The 20135-nt window shown below is 36.2% G+C and overlaps 1 protein-coding gene across 3 annotated transcripts in view; it reads left to right on the top strand.

The window, feature by feature from the left end:
- Positions 1-20135, top strand: part of zfpm2a (zinc finger protein, FOG family member 2a) — a 310051-nt gene that overhangs the window by 150159 nt on the left and 139757 nt on the right. For all 3 annotated transcript variants that reach the window (XM_087286134.1, XM_087286133.1, NM_001039635.1), the window contains 1 exon segment: positions 6946-7064. In XM_087286134.1, the coding sequence (XP_087142260.1) occupies positions 6946-7064 (119 nt within the window).

Raw genomic sequence — 20135 nt, 5'->3', positions numbered from 1 at the left:
TTTATCCAGTCGCAGGGGATTTACGTACAAGCAGACTAGCGTGTTAGTGTGTCAGATATGCAGCTGATATCTGCAGTGAGACACGCAGCTGAATAGGTCATTTTAAAGTTCAATCAGTGCTGTAGTGCTTTCAGCCAACAAAGACAGCACTGAAGATCATCTACCAACCGGCTTTTATTCAGCACAGGTCACCAAACACGCTGCACTACAGAAAAACCTTTATGTTGCTTGCTGCAGACACTGTCTGACTCCAGTCTAAATCAAGAACGATGTCTCTTTACTGTCTGAATTTATAGATAACAGTGAAAAACAAATGCTAATGTCTGGAATGTTTTAGTGTTTATTAGAAATAATGTATTTGTGAAGTTTTATGTGCCTTAATTGAAAGACGTATTTCACCCAAAATTTTAATTAGCAGACCATTTACTCATCCTGCAGTGGTTCCAAAGCTTTATGAACTTTTCGTTATTGTTATTTTGTTCAATGAACACAAAAGGAGATATTTTGAAGAATGTTGAAAACTGGTAGACATTGACTGTCTTTACATGGACATCAGTAATCTAATTATTTGCCTTAACCTGAATTAGACAATAATATGTTTAAGGTGTTTACATGAGTTGATTTTAAAAATGTTCCTTTCTTCTTCTCGTTTTACATGTTTTTGTACATAGTTTGATCATTAGGTCACCATTCAACGCTGGTTTCCTCTAACAAACAATAGCTTGTGTTCGTAATTACACTGTATGTGGGCCCTATCATAGACCCAGCACTATGAGGCGCAAGACGTGTGTGGCGCGATCGTTTGCTATTTTCAGACCAGCGCAACCCTAATTTGCAAGGTTTGCACCACACTGTTTAAATAGCAAATCTATTTGCGCCACTTTGTGGACTCATGTGTGTGCTGGTCTAAAATAGAAGTGTTTTGTTGGTGCGTTGCTATTGTGAAGAGTTGAAATAGACTGCACCATCGACCAACTAAAAGCTGGTCTAAAGTCTAGCGTAGAGCGCGTTAGTTATGCACCTATGTGGATTCAAACACTTACACATTACTTAATACATACAGAATGTACAGCAATACACAAATATCTTTACATATGAAAAAAGTTGAAGGATTAAAATGTTACAAAAATTATTATTTTCTACATAAATATAAAAACCACTGCCTCCATGGCTCGGGTGCCTTTTTTTTCACAAAATGCACATTAGCATAATGTTATTATTATAGTAGTGGTATTTTTTATATGCATATTTATATTTGTTTTAATAAAAACAAGTTTAGATTTGTCCACCTGTGGGGCATAAGAATAGGATGTGTGTTCGGATATAGCTCTGTTTTTTGACCACACTTTGTTATTATTGTTCATTTATTCGTTTGCTGGAAATTAGAACTGAATTTAGAAATAGTTTTGAAACAAATCTTTGCACTTAACAAACAAAATTAATTCTGTAGGCTTATGTCATCAGTGGAGTGCGTACAACATCATTTCCTTATCCATGAAAGTAAAGGAGTAAAGTGAAAGAGGCCGAATGGAGAAAGCTCGTTCTTTATTCTCATGCTGCAGATGGTCTGTTTAACTTTTTTCTCGCTAGTGAAGCATTCAGTTTTTCCTCTTACAAAGTCCGCCATGTAAATAGCAAATGCGCTATGGCATGACACACCTGACTCTTAAAGGAAATGGGAGACTCTGTTTGGTTTAATGCACATTATGCTCAAAACACACTTATAACTCATTAAGAGAATAAGCACAACCCTGTTAGACCATGTGATGTATTTTTCTGTTGGGAAAATAGCAAAAGTGGATTCGGACTCGTCCTTAATGCTGTTGTGCTTTGCGCTTTAGACTTTGTGCCTAGATCATTAAAATAGAGCCCTGTGATTTTTGGGCATTTCCTTTTTTATTTCAAAATACTAATGCGTGCAAACAGACAGCGGCAGATACAAATTCTTAAGCAACAGGCCACCTCTTCAGTCAGATTCTTTAACTTATGAGTAATTAATACATTTTCATTGTGGGGGGAACTAATACTCATTACTCCACCTAAAGCCTACTTTAAGATTGTGGGCTATTCTATACATAGTATTTCTTGCTATAAGTTACTTTCCAAAATCTTTATATTCAATGTTCCTCACTGGTGGAATAATCTTCCCATTCCCACACGGACTGCTGATTCATTAGTATAATTTAAACAACAACTAAAGACCCATGTCTTTTGGAATCCACAGAACCCCTGTGAACAAAATTAGGACCCCCTTTCGTCTCCCCCACACCACCACCTGTAGAAAACACACACTTTAATCTCTGACACTGTATTCCACACTTACACCAGTTTTTTCACATTTGCACCTGATATGTTCTTATAATCTCTCTAAAAATACAAATGAAATGTATTTCAGTCTAACTTGTGTATTTTTATTAGTGTTAATGAGAAACATCAGCGATTTGTAAAAATATGTATGTCTCTGTTTTACATCTCCTTCCCCATCTGGCTTCTTGTAGGAGCTCTGCCATTGTTATGAGTGCTGTGACACAGTGGAACAGGACGCTCACGGGGGAAAGATAAAGCAGATAGCACTCGAGCTCTGAGGGATAAATCTCCCTCAGTCGCAGGTCGGCCCCCTCAAAAAAAGCTCTCAGCACCGCCACCAAAAACCAGCCGGAAGTTTGCTCTTGAGATCCTCATGACAAGAGCCCCCGAGCCCTCGAGAGACGAGAGTCATGACCAGGCAGTCTATTATAATAACTGTTTGATTAATCACTGTCCTAAAAAAGCACACCAAAATCTCGCTGATTAGATAGCGGCGTGCGCGGGGAACTCGCAGGGCTAGCTGTGCTATCCCGTGACACGGTTAATTAACTCGGAGCTCAGCGCGCCACTAACAAGAGGCCTCGGCCCCCTTCCTGGAAACACAGAAATAGAGCCAGCCGGTAAGCCTGTAACATCTCAGCGAGGTTTTATCAGAAAGCCAAAGACGCTCTTTCAAGAGGAGTTAGCATCCCAGTGGTTTGATACGCTCCATCTGATCGCCATCAGCTCTGAGAACAGGTGCTGGAGTCGGTATCAAACACGCTGGCAGGAGAGAGAGGCAGGAGAGAAAACCTATATTCAATAAACCAATAAAATTATAAAACAGACATTAGCCCCTTTCACACAGTGATACCGGTAAATATCCGGAAAATTTCCGGAACGACTTTACCGGTATATTCAAAAAAGCGCTGTTCATACAGGTTACGGAATTTTTCCGGAAAAGAGCATTCACACATCCATCGCAAAATGCCGGTAAATTCTGACATCATTAACCAGAAACTACCTCAAAACGGCTGCGCTTGTGTTTGTAAACATTTGACTGCATTACAAACTCTTCGGATGGATCAGTATTGAGTTCAACGCCAATGAAAACATAGAGAAACACTTTCGCATGTCGAGATGTTCATGATATGTGTGTGTGTGCGCTATGGGCGCTCACGGGCACACGCAAAGCTTGAAGGTAAACAAACAACGGATTATCATAAACATTTTATTGATAATTATTTACACAGTTAGCATTAGGAAGGAACATAGAAACATTATCTGACTAACATCTAGCAGCTAAAGGTGTCTGGAAAAATATTCAAAGGCTTTTGTTCTCATAAACCGCACGGACGTGAATGCGTCTGACTCTTCTGATTGGCTAAAGCAGGTGTCTCACGTCAGCACGTTCTAGACGTGGACGTGCTCTTTCCGGCAATCTTCCTTCTGCATTCACACAGCGCAGCATTCCGGCAAATTACCGGTAATGTTACAACTTCTCTTTCCGGAAAATAGCCAGAACGAGTTTACCGATATTTTCAAAAAGGGCCTGTTCACACATACAACCTTTCCGGAAAATTGCCGGTAATTTTCCGGAAAGGTCTGTATGTGTGAAAGGGGCTAATGTCGCACTAGTTTTGTGTCAATGCTGTAAGTTAGACACCTACTTTGCAGGGTATTTGTTGATGCTAATAATATTTATTTTTACAAGGTGTTTTTTTTAATTACATATATAAATAAATTTAAGAAATTTTAAATAATAATATTTCTCAGTACTGGGTTGCAGCTTGAAGGGCATCCGCTGTGTAAAACATATGCTGGATAAGTTAGCGGTTCATTTCACTGTGATGACCGCTGTTGAACAAAGAGACTAAGCAGAAGGAAAATGAATTTAAAAAAATAATAATATTAGTAGTATTTCAAAATATTCACAATACTAGAATATTTCTATGTGGTTACTTAGTTGCTGTAGCTTGTTCCACGCAACTGCATAATGTATTTTTCATTCATTCAGTTTCTTTTCAGCTTAGTCCCTTTATTAATCTGGGGTCGCCACAGCAGAGTGAACCGCCAACTTATCCAGCAAATGTTTTGTGCAGCGGATGCCCTTCCAGCTGCAACCCATCCCTGGGAAACATCCATACACACTCATTCACACTCATTCACACTCATTCACTACAGACAATTTCAATCTAGCTTGCCCAATTCACCTGTACCGCATGTCTTTGGAATGTGGGGGAAATTGGAGCACTCGAAGGAAACCTACACGAACACAGGGGGAACATGCAAACTCCACACAGAAACTGACCCGGCTGAGGCTAGAACCAGCGACCTTCTTGCTGTGAGGCAACAGCACTACCTACTGCGCCACTGCGTTGCCTAATGTATTTTTTACATATTTATTTTGTTTTTATATTTATTATTTAATGATTATTTATTATTTTAAAGTAGTATTTTATATATAAGTCTTGTATAAAAAAAAATAAAATAAGACAAAATATTTTCATGGTCATTTTTTTATAGTTTGATCCTATCTCTTAGTCTTTGATTTTGTTTTTGTTTTGAGAGTTTGATGCTGTTGTTTACTCATCTTTAAAGGGCCATGAAACCCCCCTCTTATAGTTCAAGTCTACCTCAGAATTTCTTTCAAAAGTTGCCTTATGATGGCCGTGGAGCTCTGCGAGCAGACGGAGGAGTGGGTTTGGCCAACAGAGCGAGGGGGAAAGAGGGGAGCAAACAACTGCTGTCAGTTGATTCACAAAATGAGACGAACTGTGAGGAGACACATGATTTTTTTAAATTACAGAGTTAAAATGCAAAGAAATAAACAGTAATTTAAAGCCCTGATACATTTGTTGTTTGTGATTTTATATACACAAAACCACATATTATATCATTTTAAAGATAATCATGTTTATGTAAACACTATAAATGAGGAGAACTTCTCTCCTCCTCACTCCCCGGGTCTGAATGCAGACACAGTGGAGCAGTACAGCAGCTCTCTTGCCCTGTCTATTTCAACCGTTAGCCCTGTCGATAATTTGTAGGATTTTAACCTCCTAGGGCTTAGTGGCCACATACGTGGACAGCACATTTTAGCTCTTAAGTGGCTATTTAAAATACTTTGAATGTTTTATGTTTTGTTACAGACATGCAGTGTCATCCTGCAACTGTTTTGCAGGATATGAAATGTCCCAAACACTATTTTTAACTGTCCAAATGTGCAGAAAATTAGTTTTTACTCTCTGATAGTCAAAACATGTTAAAAAAAATGCATATGTTATTAATGCTTAAAAAAACTGTCAGGAAAAATAGTTTTATGTAGATTCAGACCAGGAGTTCACATATATGGACATCATTTTTCTCTAATAGTACATCATATCAAAAGATGATTCTTACGTTTTATTCTAAATAGGTTCCAATAAGCCCAAATAGCAAAGAGAAATAAAAAATTTATGTAAAAAAACACCTTGGGCCTTAAGAGGTTAAATATAGGCGAACACAGCAGCACAGATAACGGCGATTTGCCTTAATGGGAACAAACTCAACTGATAAAAGACAAAATCCTCCATACTCCAATTCTCGTACCTCGTACTGCTCTCCCGACAAAAATGCTTGCTGCATACAAACAGCTTTGCTGTATCGACCCTGACAGCATTGTGGGTAAAAACATGCAACAAACCCTGAGGATGATGGAAACACACATGACCCCCATGAACGGCTAAATACTGCGTGCTGTTTGCGGAGTCCGTGGATGCATTCTCAGTCAGTCATAGGGTCTCACAACTTGACAAGTTTGTCTTGCCTTCTGAAAGCACGTGCAGTCATGAATAATTAAGAAGTAGGGTCTTCTCATAGGATAAGAAAACTCAGTTATGAATAATATTGAGAAACCAACACATCATCACTTCACTAGCAGATTCACGCTACGTCACCGATTTTGATCCCGCCCCCAACATTGTTTAAACCCGGAAGATTAAATTAGCTGACAAAAGCTTCACATTATCCAGTTTTCCCTACAATTAAAGCTGACAGATTCTAATGTCGTCTTAACTGCTGCTCAACAAACACAAATCTGTTAAAATCTCAAGTACATGGTTTCTTGAACCTTTAATTTATTTTAAACACACAGTATGCAGTTTTCGCCACTAGAGGGTGTGTATTCTTTACAAACAAAGGCGTAGTTTGATGACGCAGTGACTGAGTGGGAAATCATGGGAGTTGTAGTCTTCATTTTATCCTAAAGGACTCCTGCAGAAATCATGTTCATGGATAAGCCAAAGTATTCGATAGCTCAACTGTTTCATTTAGTCAACTTAAAATAGAAAATAAATCGTTATGTTAACTTAATCAATTTGTGTTGGGATGACATGAAGGGATTGGGTGGAACTCAGCATTTTTTTGGTGTATGGTATTTGTATGCTTTAGAAGTGTCAAAAACTTACACACAGCACTTGTAAAATTGTGTAAAAATGTCTCTAAATTCGAACATTCTTTGAAACATTTGGGATAATGTAAGTAAACAAGTCAGCAAAAAAAAATTGTTCTATGAATCTTTGCATATTTTAATGATACAATCTTACATATTGTGCCTTTAAATCCCCTTGAAGCATTTATTACACCTCCTAACACTGACTATCCTGTTCTGTCACACAGGAGAGCTGGACCTATTCAACAAAGATGGAGAACGGCGGATTCACAGCCGCCAGCAGCTTCCTGTAGGAACCACATGGGGGCCTTTCGAGGGCAAAATTGAGCTGAACACAGACGCACAGGTACAGTCCATCTCGTTTAAATGTTGATGAGGGTTAAAGGCCAAACATGCAATTTATGCACTACTTAAAGGAAACTGCACCAACTTCATTTAATACGTGTGTTTAAAAGCGATCGATCTGTTTACTTGCTGAATCAATGGGATGGATTTGGTAAGGTTATTTGTTTTTATCAACTTTTTGCTATACTGTTGAAGCACACATTACATACTTCACCTTTAATAGAGTCTCTATATTTGTAAGTCCGTCCATGAAGCGGTTCATTATTAGAGGTGAAGCTTATTATCTTTGAAGACCTTTATTTGCATATTGACAAAGGAGAAAGTTTACTGAACATCAACAGATGTTAATAGTGTTATATACAGATCGTAACCCAGGGCTTCTTGAACATCCCAGTATCACACCGACCTGCTTTGTGAATTTAACTGTTTATTTGCATATTTTATTGCTAAAATTGATGGGTTTTACATATATACAGTTGAAGTCACTATTATTAGCCTTCCTGTGAGATTTTCCAGACAATGATTAACAGAGCAAGACATTTTTCACAGTATTTCCTATAATATTTTTTCCTTTGGAGAAAGTCTTATTTGATTTATTTAAACTACAATTAGGGCGAGGCAGTGGCACAGTAGGTAGTGCTGTTGCCTCACAGCAAGAAGGTCGCTGGTTCGAACCTCGGCTCAGTTGGTGTTTCTGTGTGGAGTTTGCATGTTCTCCCTGCCATCGCGTGGGTTTCCTCCGGGTGCTCCGGTTTCCCCCACAGTCCAAAGACATGCATTACATGTCAATTGGGTAGGCTAAATTGTCCATAGTGTTTACCAGAGATGGGTTGTGGCTGGAAGGGCATCCGCCGGGAAAAAAACTTGCTGGATAAGTTGGCGGTTCATTCCGCTGTGGCGACCCCGGATTAATAAAGGGACTAAGCTGACAAGAAAATGAATGAATGAATAAACTACAATTAAAGCAGTTTTTGTTTTTTAGAAAAACATTTTAAGGTCAATATTGTTAAGCAATATATTTTTTATTGTCTACAGAACAAACTTTTCATTAAACAGAAATTGTTAGGAAAAAAATACAGGGGGGCTAATAATTCAGGAGGGCTAACCTCAACTGTATATATAAATACATATACAGTCAGAATAATAAATTTATTATTTTTTCTTCTAATTTAATTTCTAGACAGTCAAAAGTTTACAAACATTTCCTTGGTATTTTTTAGCTTTGCTTTTAAACTGTATAACTTTGATCAAATGTTTTGGTATCCTTCCACAAGCTTATCACAATAGTTTGAAGGAACTTTGGCCCATTCCTCCTGACAGAATTGGTGTAACTGAGTCAGATTTGTTGGCTGTCTTGCTCGCACAAACTCTGCCCACAAATTTTCTATAGGATTGAGCTCAGGGCTTTGTGATGGCCTCTCCAAAACATTCACTCTGTTGTCCTTAAAGCACATTTTAACTAATTTGGCAGTAGGTTAAGGGTCATGAAAGACCTGTTTGTGGCCAAGTTTTTATTTGCTGGCTGATGTCTTGAGATGTTGCTTCAGTATTTCTACATAATGTTCTTTCTTCATGATGCCATCTATGCTGTGAAGTGGACCAGTCCCTCCTACAGCAAAACAGCCCCACAACATAATGCTGCTGCCCCCATACTTCACAGTTGGGATGGTGTTCCTAGGCTTGTAAGCTTTCCCCTTTGTCATCTAAATGTAACACTGGTCATTATGGCCAAACAGTTCAATCTTAGTTCCATCAGATCACAGGACATGTCTCCAAAAATGTGTCTTTTTCCTAGTGTAATTTAGCAAATTGTAATCTGGCTTTTTTGATGATTCTGATTTGTTGATTTTCCAATGTTGTTACACAAGGAAGCAGTGTGTTTGAGTTTTTCCTTAAATACTATTCTACAGTTGTGCCTCCAATTAACTCAAATGTTGTCAATTAGGCAATCAGAAACGTCCAAAACCTTGACACCATCATCTGAGCTTTTTCAGAGGCATAATAATCTTATTTTGTGTAAACTTGACTTTTAAGAAAAGTTAACAATTTCTCCAAAAAAATCTCTCTCATTATTCTCCTATTAAGCATAACAGAAACAAATTTGATATGCCTAACTTACTTAAAAGGGAAAAGTTTAGTCTCATTAACATCTGACTTTTTTAAATGGTTATGTACCTTTTTATACACTTTATGTAAACTACTGGTTTCAACTGTATATATAAATATTTGGATTTGTTGTTCAAAGTTGGGGTCTGATTCTTCTAATTAGGCAGTACGTTGCTTTGACTTTAAGAAAGAGCCAAAAAAAAAAAAAAAAAGAAGAGAGAGAGGAAAATGTTGACCCAACTACACAGGCTGATAGAGGAATCCTTTAGGATTTACCATTTCATTTTGAATGTGGATTAATTAAGCAATACTTATTAAAAATTGTAACAAATCTCATATTTATCCGGTTAAGAAACGTAAGGAAATGTCCACAAGGAGTTTGGACTCTGAGGTACCATTCTGGAGGATTATGCTAAACTTATAACTTTATTAAATCTTTTTTTTTCTCCCATGCTTTTGAGCATTTTTTTCTCTGCTCTGCCCCTAGAAATTGCACACACATTGCTTAAATTGAATAAAGTATTTCCTTATAAAAAGAAGTAATATAAAAAACATTGTGTTAGGAGGATTTTCTCCTTTTGTTACACTACAAAAATAACATGTCAAATTTGGCATTAGTGCTTAAATAATGATGGACAAATTTAGGTGCATTATTCATTTGAACTCATTTTATTCAGGTCTAAAAATATTTGTAAATGTTTTGTCTTTTTTCCAGTCCAAACATCTAAAAATTCTGAAATCAAGAAGTTTTTTCTTGACAAGTGAAATAAGAATTGACTCTTGTGCACTGTTTACATTTACTACCTTTTGTTATTTCCAGGATGAAAATATCCACTAAATTTAACTGCTTCAAACAGATTGTTTTTGCATAAATTTGTTAATCAACCCCAGACCTGATCAAAACTTTTTAAAAAAAAAACAGGATTATAACTCTTTAGTTGCCAGATTCATAAATGATGTCAATGATTTGGTAAAAAAAAAAAAAAATTTGTTTCAATATAAAAAGTAATTGTCAACTCAATGTTTATGTTTTATCACAATCTTGGACATGTGAATGATAAGTAACAATATTGCCTTTGATGCGTTTGTTAGTTTTTGTGCAGCATAAAATTGAGAAAATTAGATTTTTTCTCCCTAATTTACTGTTGACTTCTGTTATAACCACATTTTTTTATTGCAAAGCCATAACATCATATCATCATGCATTTCTGACCATTCAGAGAAAAAAGGTTAGTTTCTAGATTTTATATGGATTTATACAGAAAACTAAAGTGTGTGTATGTGTGTCTGTACACTGTAAAACCCAAAAAGTTAAGTTAACCCAAACCATTTGAGAAAACCGATTGCAACAAACCATTTAAGTAAAAAAACTAGTCCTAATGAGTATTGTGAACTTAATCCATTGAAGTAAATGAAGCAATTTGAGCACATAAACTCGGTAAATGAAGAGAGCTCAAACCAACTCAGTACTGTAAATAAATAAGTTAAGGCAACTAAAACCGTTTGAGGAAACCGATTGCTACAAACCATTTGAGTTAAAAAAAACTAATCTATATAAGTACTATATGCTGAAATAATGTGTTTATTTATTTATTTATTTATTTATTTATTTATTTATTTATTTATTCATTTATTTATTATTATTATTATTATTATTATCATGTTTTAACTGCTAAATGTATGCATAAAACTATGCTGAGGTAATGTTTATTTATTTATTATATTTTAAACTGCTAAATAAAATGATGCTAAGGTAATGTTTATTAATTAATACATTTATTAATGTGTTTGTTTGTTTGTTTGTTTGTTTTTAAACTGATAAATGTATTAAAAATCTATGTGGATGCAATATTTTTTTTCATTTACTTATTATGTTTTTAACTGCTAAATAAAACTATGCTGATGTAATGTTTATTAATTAATTAATTAATTAGTTTGTTTGTTTGTTTATGTTTGTTTGTTTACCTTTGATCTCATAAATGTAAGTAAAAAACAGATTTTATGTTTATTTATTTATATTTTAAACTGCTAAATAAAACTATGCCAATGTAATGTTTATTAATATATTTATTTGTTTGTTTGTTTGATTGTTTGTTTATGTTTAAACTCATAAATGTATGTATAAAACCATGCGGATTTAATGTTTATTTATTTGTTTATTTATTTATTTAATAAATACATAAATAAATAAATAAATAAATAGAATAATTTTTATTTAAATTAAAAAGCAAATAGCAAATATATATTGTCTTAAGATAACTTCAAAAATGCTCACCCTGTCAATTAGTTTAAAAAAGTGCTTTATTTTTTTTATTTGTAAGTATCTGTTCACTTGTTCAGCCTGCAGCAAATCATATAAACTCTATACTAATGCAAGGGAATGGAAAACAATGCACCTTTTCTGTATGGTGAAGTTCTGTTCAAGAGGAGTGGCCCTATGAGAGCGTGTAGTCTGGAGATCTTGGCATCTGCAGGCCAGAGATAGGGTCACATGATGAGGGCTTATCAGTGCAGGGGGCACATTGCTCATCTGATGAACAGAGAAGTCAGTGGAGACCGGAAGGCTTCTGGGAGTTTACGATGCCATGCTCTGTTGTGTTTACACATGAAACTCCTCAGATGCCCCAGTCTGCATGCCATCCATTCAAACGATTCACCCAAATGATTCATGACTCAGTGAGCCATCTCTCACTATGATCACAGTTATTGATTTAACACAGTGGAGCAGATCTTTAGAAGCTAACTGAGAATCATGATGCGAAAGTGCACTATTTTTGTCTGATTTAAGTGCCCTCGTCCGATATTTGGCACAGTTAGAAAATATAGAGAAGATTGAGTAAAAAAAAATGTCTATTTTTAACAGTTCGATATTTTGCTTAAAAAAAACAACTAAACAACAATTCCGCTCTTATTAAGAACATATATACTGTATATTTTTGTTTAACCCTTGTGTGCTGTTCAAATTGACTACCCTTTTATTATGTTCGTGGCTGTTTTGGCCCCATTGACTTCCATTATAATGCCGTTTTTGATTGCAAATTCATGACAACATACAGTATAACTGTTGGTGGTTTTCCCTGATTGGGAAGAGATAAAATGTGCAATCTTTACCGCTGATCGTCAGTTGGCACCGTTAACCCTTTAGATAGACCTGTGTAAAAATGTTTCTATCTTTTATATGGAGTTCAATGGAGTAAAACAGTAGATTACAGTGTGTGTGTGTGTGTTTGTGTGTGTGTGTGTGTGTGTGTGTGTGTGTGTGTGTGTGTGTGTGTGTGTGTGTGTGTGTGTGTGTGTGTGTGTGTGTGTGTGTGTGTGTGTGTGTGTGTGTGTGTGTTAGTTACTATGTTACTTCTATGTTCTAAGAGTTGAGCTGCTTTTTTTGATTTTCTTAGTCATATCGAGATGTGCGCAAAGATTCCTGTTTGCCTCTTCCTAACAGGGAAAGCCAGCAACAGCCAAGAATGCATGAGTATATGGTGTCATGACTTTGCATTAAAAAAAACAATGTCATTATAATGGAAGTCAATGGGCCAAAAACAGGCACCAACATAATGAAAGAGTAATAAAGTTGCAGAGTGTATTGTAGTGTTGTCATGATACTGGAATTCGATACCAATCGGTACCGACATTTAAAAAGCGTTTATTTCCCACTAACATTTAAGGGCTGTTGAGCTCGTTCTTAAACAACGCTGATTTGCCATTGTGCTCACATGCTCATCAGAAATTACTGTGATTGGCTGTGGAGGTCATCAGTTTACCGAACTTACTGCTTTTTACTGAGTGTAAACAGAGAGACAGCAACACTGGATCGTTTTAAAGCCGTGAAGGTCAGTCGATTCATCAGCAGAATGTTCGTATGACAACTTATAAAGAGACCAGGTGATATTCATGGCTTTTTTTTAACGCTCCGTGTTCAATACCACTCAATTGTTAGCTGGAAATTAACGTTTTTAAAATCTCTGTACCAATTGGTATCGAATTCCAGTATCATAACAACACTAGTTTATTGTTGAATTTTTTTTAATTTTCAAAACATTTTCCTAAAATATGTGTCAAAATAAGATTTCTCACCAAAAATCATTCCATTTGCTAAAACACATAGACAGTTTTAGCTACATTAAGACTCAAAATCACCTAAGAGTAGATAAAAACATCCCAAACAGCACATTAATATGCTGTAGTTACTGGCACTCCCTCGCTTTCCTTTAACTTAAGCCCCGGTCAGATGACACGATTTTGTCACAATTTCCTTGATGTATTGTGGGGAGTCGTAAACGACAAATGGGCGTTGTGACACAAGATTCAATCGTTTCTTAATGTGGTATCGTTTACGACAACCGATGCAATGTCTGCAACGCCTCACAACACCATCACAGAAAGCCTTCTATGTTTAATTTTTTCCCGTTTTTCACGACGAGTTCCGTCAAGTGGGTGACACCGAGATATAACATCATTCCTTGGTTATATCTTTGGGTGCTGCCTTTAATCCGCTGGTCAGGCAATCAAAAAACAGGCTGCGTATTTACTTATGGGTGGGTCTTTGGTGGATAACATCGATCATTGGTTATGCAAACTTTAACTACATTCTCTATAATATTTAATTGTTTTAAGCTATTTTATTTGACAGACTGGTACAAATATGCAGACATCTCCATTCTTACGAGTTTCTGAGTTCTCTCAGCCTTCCAAACGAGTTCCTTCTTCCGAAGTAATCTGGGAACACATTCAATGCTGCTAATACTTGAATAAACAAATTCAACTGAAACTCACAGGCAATGGATGATTTTGTCATTACCAATGAAAACAGTGAGGCTTCTCTGAATTTTATTTAGGCTAGATTTTATTTTATTTAACAAACCAGTTTGTGCTTTGGCACTGAAACATGACTGGTATTGAAGCACTTAATATCAGATGGTAATTGTTATTGTTGTTTATTTAGTAGATAACAGACCAACAAAAAAATATTAATTTAATTTTAATTGTATTTTATTTTATTTTATTTTATTATTTATATAACAAAATTCATAAAAAATTTACATATTCGGAGTGGTCATTTGCACGTAGTGTAAATAGCCCACCTTGTTTGCAGAATATTTTTGTTTGGCCCCACTAGTCAGCTGTGCCTCATAGATGATTTGTTCCGCTTCATGGAAAACAAGAATTTAATTAATACTTTGCCATAATTGTTGCATCAAAAACCTTTTTTTTTAAATGTCATTATTTTGTCTTGAGCATCTGATTTTTCCTCAGTGCTGATGTGCTTTCATTTTCTCGGTCTCACTCTCGGCAAGTTCAGGCGAGAGAGAGTTTAATAAGAAACCCATGGCTGGATACTATATATTTAGATTTAAAAGAATATATCTTAATATTGAAAAGGAAATATACGTTTAATCCTATCAAAGCCATAACAAATGCCCTTAAATAATGTAGCCTAGTTGTCAGCAGGCATCATTGTTTATAGAGATTTAAATAAAATAAAAAATAAAAAAAACATTGAAATTAAGATAGAAATATTGTTATAGCAACACTTGTGCCTGCTTTGGGAAACTTTCATCGTAGACATCATGAGATTTGTTAGCCATGACAAGTCAAGATTTTATCAAGACAAAATCGCATAATCTGACATAGTGACTTTAGTAACTGACAATAAAAATCATGTGATCTGACTGGAGCTTTAGTCTTTGCTTTATCATAGGTCGCCACAGTGGAATGAACCACCAGTTTACTCTGCCACCCGCGTATTCTCCCATTTATAAACTTTATGGCCAATTTAGTATATCCAATTCAACTGCAGTGGCCATCAAACTCATTCCTGGAGGGCCGATGTTTGTTCACGGAGTTCAGCTCCAACCCTAATCAAACTCACCTGAATAAAATTAAAACTGAGTAAAGTATATTGACATTAATGTTTAGGGAACGTTAATGTTTTTTCCCCTGACAAATGAAGGGACTAAGCCGAAAAGAAAAAGAATGAATGAAATATATTGGCATGCTGCAGCCCTAATTTTGGTCTCGAATTTGACGGCTGTTTAAACTGAGCTCTCTCTCTCCCTCTGTCTGAATGATAGTCGCTCAAGCTCTCTCTCCTGCCGATCAATCAGGCCATTAGAGCTCAATTACCCAGCAGCCCCTGCGCAGGTGAGCGACGAGCCTGTCCACCCCCACCAAATTAACACAAATTAATAATGACACTCAGACATAAATGTGTGCCATCTGGGGGCCGGGCGGCCGGTGCGGGTCGAAGCCATTGAGTAGCAGGTGTCTTCATCACGGTAATTACCGGGTCTGGACTCAACCCTGACTGCGGCCTGTGGCTCTGCGCCGATCACTGCCCAGTGTCCACTTTAAGTGTTAATAATTGATTTGGAAACAACCTAATAACGAACTGCAGATTTACGGGGCCGCCTTCCAAGGGTGGCAGTGAGTTAAGTATGGCTTTTAGTTCAGTGGTCATCTAATGAATGTTGCGCTAATTAAAAGGCTTTGTTAAGAGGCGGTGATAAACATGGGAGGATCTGTATCCTCGCCTTTTCTTTCTGTCAATTGTACATTTACTGACAGCCTTGTCAGGTCATTTTCTGCATCAACGCTTTGTGAGTTTTCAGTACTTTTGGGGGTTTTGCCAAATCCATAACGACTGAGTGACTCTGAACTGAAGCAGAATTAGAATTTGAATGACGTTAAGTACAATTTCCTGAACTGCAATACGGAAACATCCCTTTTCTTTTCTTTTCTTTTCTTTTGTATTCTTTTCATTTCTTTTCTTTTTTCCTCCCTGCCTTCATTACCGTCCATCATTACTTTCATTCTTTTTTTCTTTCTTTCTTTCTTTCTTTCTTTCTTTCTTTCTTTCTTTCTTTCTTTATTTCTTTCTTTTTTTCTTTCTTTCTTTCTTTCTTTCTTTTTTTCGTTTTTTCCTTCCTTCCTTCAGTCTTTTCTTCCTTCCTTCCTTCCTTCCTTCCTTCCTTCCTTCCTTCCTTCCTTCCTTCCTTCCTTCCTTCTTTTATTCCTTCCCTTCCCCTACCTTTCTTTCTTTTTTCCTTCCTTCCTCCCTTTCTTCCTTTCTTTCTTCCCTTCTTTCTTTCTTTTTTTTCTTTCTTTCTTTTTTCATTTTTCCTTCCGTCCTTCAGTCTTTCATTCCTTCCCTTCCTTCCCTTCCTTCCTTTCCTTCCTTTCCTTCCTTCCTTCCTTCCTTCCTTCTTTAATTCCTTCCCTTCCGCTACCTTTCTTTCTTTCTTTCTTTCTTTCTTTCTTTCTTTCTTTCTTTCTTTCTTTCTTTCTTTCTTTCTTTCATCCTGCTTTCCTTCCTCCCTCCCTTCCTTCCTTCCTTCCTTCCTTCCCTTCTTTCTTTATCCTTCCTACCTTCCTTCCTTCTTCCCTCCCTTCCTTCCTTTCTTCCTTCCTTTCTTCATCCTTCCTTTCTTTCTTTCTTTCTTTCTTTCTTTCTTTCTTTCTTTCTTTCTTTCTTTCTTTCTTTCTTCTATCCGTCCTTTCTTCCTTCCTTCTTTCCTTGCTTCCTTTCTTTTTCTGCCTTTTTTCTTTCTTTCTCTTTTTCTGTGTTTTTTTTTACATAAATGATTTAAATAATACAAGACTTTATTTTGTATATTTTTGTATATTTTTAATTTTAATAATTGTTATTGGATAATTATTCAATAAAAAATACAAATAAATTTACCGTTTTTAATAAGTTTAGAAATATAATTTTATGTATTTTATTAACTTCATTGCCCTTTTTTTATTTTAATTGTTTCTCAAAGAAATTAAACTAAATAGAGCACAAATTAAATTAAAATAAAAAGAGTGCCACAATTCTCAGATATTTCCACTCAGAAAAAGACCCCAGTAACAGTTTCACAGAGTGCAATCAAAAGTCAAATATCAATCACGTCTTATCCAGTTTTTCTGAAATCTGAGTGATTCTCTTCTCCTTTCATTTATAGCAGATATTCTACAGTATGTCAAGTAGGAGTTTCCCCCCAAAATATCAGGAGAAACATCTGAAATAAACAAAAATCCAGACTCTTTAGAGCTATCCAGATTCCTCAGGGGAGGTTTCATGAACCAGCATGAGTGTTAAACCAGTAGTCAGGCTCTTGTAGCTGGTGTTTATATATGTGAAGTGTCCACGACCGCAGAAACAACATGCTTTTGTCTTCATCCGCAGCTGTCAGAGGGCCAACCACCGTCTGTTGGGCTCCTGGATTGTTTTTTAGGCCGTAATTTACTGCATCGAATGAGCAGGAGGAATAATTCCAGCCATCACTGCTCTTTATCTCCTCCTATAGGTTTATTGTTCATCTCAAACTTGAACAATATATATATATATATATTTCTTTTTTTTCATACAGAAATTATATTTTTCTTCTTGTCATTACTTCATTAATCAAGAGCCGGGCCTTTGGAAAAATGTTTTGTTTTGGTGGCTGCAATCTATTTGGTGGGAGTGCGTGCGTGTGTTTGAAAGGGAGAGAGAGCAAGTGTGTGTATGTGTGTGTGTGTGTGTGTTGTTAATCTGTGCCTGTGGCAGGTTTCCCCTCCGAAACGCAGCGCTAAGCAGCGGTATCGCATGCCTATTGTTGTAGCCTCTGTCATAGCAAGGAGCGCCTGATGCAGGCCTGCACTGCTCTGATAAGAAAAGAGGATTCAACATGGCTGGAAAGACGAATCAGTGGGACTTGAGAGTGGAGCGCACACATACGCACACAGACAAACATCATCCTCATGTTGGCACACGCATAACCAATTATTTACACTTACATCTAATTATAAATGCAAGTGAGGTTTATTTGCTCCTAAGCAAGAGAACTGTATGTTTGGCACGTCAGGCTCATATTGATCTTCTTTACATCTGAGGCTATCTTTATCAGAGGGAGAAATCTGCCCCTGTTTGTAATGTCGCCGGCATGTGAGCTTTAACGGGATTTTAATTCCTTGTTGGACACAAAAAAATGATTTTGGCAACCCGAATGTGGCTTTATCTAATGAAATAATAGGCCCAAAGTTTAGGCGGGGAACCAATTTGCGATTGCACGCATCAATTACTTTGCTGGGCTTTAACCAGCCACTAGACCGCTGACGTCTCGGACTGCTGAAATGAAAATGGCTTAGCTTTTAGCGTCTGGCTGAGGTTGAGTGGGAAGAGCGACAGGCCACATAAAATCAACACGTTTTATGAAGGAAATGTGTGTTTGCGTGAGCAAAAAGAGCCCACCCTCAAGTCTCTTTTATATGCCACTCTCTATGTAAAGCATGGCTTGTTTAGAAAAGCAATGCAGAACATCATAGAGTCTGATTTCTAATCGAAGATTAAGGTCTAGGGCTTGTTCAGATACACTATCATTTGAGGTCAGTATTATTTTCTTTTTAAATTTTCTTTAAATTATTTCTTTTATTCAGCAAGGATTTATGAAGTTCATTGCATGAAGACATTTGTGCTGTTCTGCTTTATATTCAAAAATGCTGAAAATACATTTTTATTGTGGTTTCTGCTGAAATATTAACCGGTTTAAAGCGTTAATAGTGATAATGCATGCATTCTTGAGCAGCGAATCAGCATTTTATAATGATTTCTGAGGGATCGTGTGAGACTGATGTGATACAGTAGCTAGGTTTCCATCACTCTGTGTTAATGTGCTTTTTGAAGTTAGAAACGAGTGATGGAAAGACACATTTCGAAAAAAAAAAGAAAATGCTTGATTCGCAAAAACAGTACTTTTGCTTGAGGTGGTAAAATGGTTGATGCAAATAATGAGAATGCATATGCCAAATAAACTCTTGACGTAGTGAAGATTTTTATCATTTGACCAATCAGCTGCTCCATTTTGTTTGCTTTATTATTTACTGGTGGTTGCTAGGTTACCAATACCACAGTCAGCTTCTGTAACAACTTGATGGACACTCACCTAATTTGCATTTGAGATTTATTTTATTTTTATTTTATTTTGTTAATTTTTTTTATTTAATTATTTTATTTTGTTTAATTTAATTTTGTTTAATTTAATTTAATTTTATTTTATTTTTGCAATATTTGACTAGATTTAGTTTGTTAAGATGGAAACCCAGTGGATGATGCTGAATACAGCTTTAGATCACAGAAATAGATGACATGTTAAAATGTATATTCATATAATAATTTGATTGATTATTGATTTTTGGAACAATTTCTCACATTATTACTGACTTTGTGAGCATGGGAGACTTGCAATATATATATATATATATATATATATATATATATATATATATATATATATATATATATATATATATATATATATATATATATATATATATATATATAAACAGATAAACCTACAAAGTTTTGAAAAAGTCATGGAAATTAGTTTAACAAATATCTGTATACTTAAATATACACTTTCCGGGCATTCTATTAGGTAAAATTTTATTAGTACTGGATTGGACACCCTTTTGCCTTCACAACTGCCTTAATCCTTCATGGCAAAGATTTAACAAGATACTGGAAATATTCCTCAGAGATTTTGATCCATATTAATATGATAGCATCACGCAGTTGCTGCAGATTTGTCGGCTACACATCCATGATGCGAATCTTCTGTTCCACCACATACCAAAGGTGCTCTATTGGATTGAGATCTCGTGCCTGTGAGTGCTATTTGAGTATAGTGAACTTATTGCCATGTTCAAGAGACCAGTCTGAGATGATTGGTGCTTTATAGCGTGTTATCCTGCTGGAAGTAGTCATCAGAAGATGGGTAGACAGGAGTGGCACCCAATGTGGTGTTTTGCTGCTGTAGCTCATCTGCCTCAAGGTTCGTTGTGTTGTGCGTTCAGAGATGCTCTTCTGCACACCTCAGTTGTAACGAGTTATTGTCTTCTTTCTATCAGCTGGAACCAGTCTGGCCATTCTCCTCTGACCTCTGGCATCAACAAGGCAATTGCGCCCACAGAACTTCCGCTCACTGGATATTTTCTCTTTTCT

This window comes from Danio rerio, chromosome 16, assembly GCF_052040795.2.
Source record: "Danio rerio strain M-AB ecotype USA chromosome 16, GRCz13ab, whole genome shotgun sequence".
Classification (NCBI taxonomy): Eukaryota; Metazoa; Chordata; class Actinopteri; order Cypriniformes; family Danionidae; genus Danio; species Danio rerio.
This window is presented reverse-complemented; position numbering and strand designations above follow the sequence as displayed.